This window comes from Mandrillus leucophaeus, unplaced genomic scaffold (assembly GCF_000951045.1).
Source record: "Mandrillus leucophaeus isolate KB7577 unplaced genomic scaffold, Mleu.le_1.0 Scaffold12, whole genome shotgun sequence".
Classification (NCBI taxonomy): Eukaryota; Metazoa; Chordata; class Mammalia; order Primates; family Cercopithecidae; genus Mandrillus; species Mandrillus leucophaeus.
The window spans coordinates 4730579-4734716 of NW_012100320.1; the positions used below are offsets into that span (position 1 = coordinate 4730579).

Consider the following 4138-nt stretch of genomic DNA (forward strand, 5'->3'; position numbering starts at 1 on the left):
GGTGCGATGGGTCAAGCCTGTAATCCCAGCACTTTGGGAGGCTGAGGCGGGCAGATCACGAGGTCAGGAGTTCAATACCAGCCTGGCCAACACAGTGAAACCCCATCTCTACTAAAAATACAAAAATTAGCCAGGCGTCACGGCATGCACTTGTAGTCTTAGCTACTTGGGAGGCTGAAGCAGGGGAATTGCTTGAACCCAGGAGGCAGAGGTTGCAGTAAGCTGAGATCATGCCACTGCACTCCAGCCTGAGCTACAGAGCAAGACTCCATCTAAAAAAAGAAAAGAAAAAGTAAATTCATCTTAATTGAAAAGAAAAAAAAGGTAGCCAAAATAATTTTCACTTGAAAATTTTAATATATTGGGTGAAACTTCTTTTACAACATGGAATCTCTTTTTTTTTTTTTTTTTTTTTTTTTTAGACAGGGTCTCACTATGTTGCCCAGGCTGGTCTTGAACTCCCGGGCTCAAGTGATCTGCCTGCCTCAGCCTCCCAAAGTGCTGGGATTACAGGCAAGAGCCAGTGTGCTGGGCCTATAATTCTTATTTTTCCATTTTGAAAGGAAAAACTGAATTGGAAATTAAGAAAGATACACACAATCCTGCTTATTTCATTGAAAACCAACTTGCAATCCTTTCTAAATATAGTTTTAACAAATTTGGTTATGTAGTTTCCAAATCCACAATCTCTGTTAAAAACAGCAAATTTAGGCCAGGTACACTGGATCACACCTGTAATCCCAGCACTTTGGAAGCCCAATGCTGGAGGATTGCTTCAGACCAGAAGTTCAAGGCTGCAGTGAGTCAAGATCACACCACTGCACTCTAGCCTGGGTGACAGATTGACAGTTTCTAAAAATAGTAATAATAATAATTTTTTTTTAATAAAGCAATTTTTCAGGCAGTTTTAGAAGTGAGAAGGGAATGCTACAGATAAGCAAATTAAACAGCTACTTTAAAAGTACAACTCACAACCAAGTAACAAAACACAAGAAAAAGCATTTTTTTTTTCTTTTGGTTGGGGGAGAGGAGTCTTGCTCTGTCACCCAGGCTGGAGTGTAGTGGGCCTGATCTCAGCTCGCTTCAACCTCCACTTCCCAGGTTCAAGCAATTCTCCTGCCTCAGCCCGAGTAGCTGGGATTACAGGCAGGCACACACCACCATGCCCGGCTAATTTCTGTATTTTTAGTAGAGACAGGGTTTCACCATGTTGGCCAGGATGGTCTCGATCTCCTGACCTTGTGATCCACCCGCCTCGGCCTCCCAAAGTATTAGGATTACAGACGCAAGCCACCACACCCGGCCTCTTCTTTTTTTTTTTTTTTGAGATGGAGTTTTGCTCTTGTCGCCCAGGCTGGAGTGCAATGGGTTGATCTCAGCTCACTGCAACCTCCACCTCCTGGATTCAGGCAATTCTGCCTCAGCCTCCCAAGTGACTGGGATTACAGGTGCACCCCACCATGCACAGTTAATTTTTGTATTTTTAGTAGAGATGGGGTTTCACCATGTTGGCCAGGCTAGTCTTGAACTCCTGACCTTAGGTGATCCGCCCACCTTGGCCTCCTAAAGTGCTGGGATTACAGGCATGAGCCACCGCACCTGGCCTTTTCTTTTCTTTATGTATTATTATAATTATTGCCCTAAAGGTAATAGTATATGACACATGCTTTAAGGAGTCAGGGAAGAATAAGTTTATCAAGAATTTAAAATCAATTTTAAGTGATTAAAATGTTTTTTTCTTTTCAAGAGTCTCACTCACTCACCCAGGCTGGAGTGCAGTGGCACGATCTTGGCTCACTGCAACCTCCACCTTCTTGATTCAAGTGATTCTTGTACCTCAGCCTGCGGAGTAGCTGGGATTACTGGTGTGCACCACCACGCATGGCTAATTTTTATAATTTTAGTATAGAGATGGGGTTTCACCATGTTGGCCAGGCTGGTCTCCAGGTGATCTACCCACCTTGGCCTCCCAAAGTGCTGAGGTTACAGGCATGAGCCACCGCGCCTGGCCAGGTGATTAAAATAATTTTTTAAGAGGTGCTCAGCTATCTAGAAAACCATCCTGGATTCATTTATTCTTTGAGGAACACATACATTCTCTCCCTCCTCTCTCACACACACAGTCTCTAAAATATACATAAACTTAATATCACACTTTTCCACTCCTAGAAGTATTTTATTTTGGGGGCTAGCAGAGATGTTAAAATATCTAACATGTCCTTGATATATTAATGGTAGCACATAAAATTTGGCATAAAATTTACCATTTTCTAGGGACTGACTATTACTCAGCAGCTTTGCCTGCCTTCTTTCCAAGGCCAGTTGTTTATTTCTCTCAATTCTTTGTTGTTGCTCTTCTGTTAGGCTTCTACTTGACTCAGAAGCAAATATCTCACTTTCAGATGAGTTTGTCACAAAGGGATCTAATTCAGTAGCAGTTACATCATGTTCATTATTTTCCGCAACTTCATCTGCAATAGAAAAGAAACAGTACATCTGCAGTGTTAGACTAGTTAGAGAAGGGCTTCTCATTGAAAAAGGATTTAAAGTGGCACGGTGCCAGACCTGAAGAAACAATTTGTGAGGTATAAGAATGTTGTGAATACATGCTTGATTCAATTAAATAAGAAATATTTATAATTCAGTTTAAAAAGGCATGTTAAGTCAAATGAAAATACAATTTAAAATATGCATGAAGGCCGGGCACGGTGGCTCACGCCTGTAATCCCAGCACTTTGGTAGGCCAAGGCGGGTGGATCACAAGGTCAGGAGTTCAAGACCAGCCCGGTCAACGTGGTAAAACCCCATCTCAACTAAAAATATAAAAAAATTAGCTGGGCACGGTGGCACATGCCTATAATCCCAGCTACTCGGGAGGCTGAGGCAGGAGACTTGCTTGAACCGGGACCTGGGAGGCGGAGGTAGCAGTGAGCAAGATCGCATCGCACCACTGCATTCCAGCCTAGGCTACAGAGCAAGACTCTATCTCAAAAAAAAAAAAAAAAAGAAAAGAAAGGAAAGGAAACAAAAAGTTCTTGGTTGTAATTAGAAATATTTTATACTTGGCCTAATCAAAGAACTTAAGGAATCCAAACCATATTCTTGTTCTACATTAAACCAACACATTTCAATAGTTTCCCAGTGACTACATGGGAAAAGGTTATTTTATTTTATTTTATTTTTTGAGATAGAGTTTCGCTCTTGTAACCCAGGCTAGAGTACAATGGTTCGATCCTGGCTCACTGCAACCTCCACCTCCCAGGTTCAAGTGATTTTCCTCCATCAGCCTCCCAAGTAGCTGGGATTGATTACAGGCACCCGCCACCATGCCCAGCTAATTTTTGTATTTTTAGTAGAAACAGGGATTCACTATGTTGACCAGGTTGGTCTCAAATTCCTGACCTGAGGTGACCCACTTGCCTCAGCCTCTCAAAGTGCTGAGATTACAGGCATGAGCCAATGCATCCAGCCAGTAAAAGGTAAGTTTATATAGAACATTATCTTTTATAGAGTTAAACACAGACAAATGAAAAAAGAAATTTAAAAATCTATGGACATATTTCCAAATGAATTTCTTTTTAAATTCAGTGTGGTTTATATTATAAGTAATAAATTCTTAAAGCCCTGTAAACCAGTTAACTCAAGGTAGGATGTCCCCAAAATGATCCACAGTGGTATGAAAGTAAATAATAGATCTTCCATTTATATTTCATTTAAGAATTAAGAAGAACTATGTTTTACTAACACATTTAAAGTAAGACTGGCAGTTGTTAACTGTCCCTTGTCCTTATGATAGTTACTGTCTGATCTGTGAGCCACTCTATAGGCAAGATCCACACTGTAAAAGGGTGGAGAATGGGGCCCCTACTCACTTTACAATTTCAGATATACAGCTGTTTCTGACTGCCCAGTCAAATAAACTTACGGATTTCATCTTACTTTAACCAAACAACCCCAACAAAATGCACAAGTGTTAGGTTAAAAAGATTCTACAAAATAACAAAATGTCTCTAAGTAGAATAGAAGCACAAGCAAAATAAAAAAACAGCAGAGTTGACACTTTACCTTCTATCTACATCATTCATATTATGAAATTTAAAAAAAAGATAGGCCAGGCACGGTGGCTCAAGCCTGTAAT

General features: G+C 40.8%; 1 protein-coding gene across 1 annotated transcript in view; it reads right to left on the bottom strand.

The window, feature by feature from the left end:
• The window catches only part of TIPIN (TIMELESS interacting protein), a 59672-nt gene that overhangs the window by 9762 nt on the left and 45772 nt on the right, over window positions 1–4138 (bottom strand). Inside the window, exon 7 of the mRNA XM_011968413.1 lies at window positions 2265–2471. Within this exon, the coding sequence (XP_011823803.1) occupies window positions 2265–2471 (207 nt within the window). The remainder of the gene's footprint in view (window positions 1–2264; window positions 2472–4138) is intronic.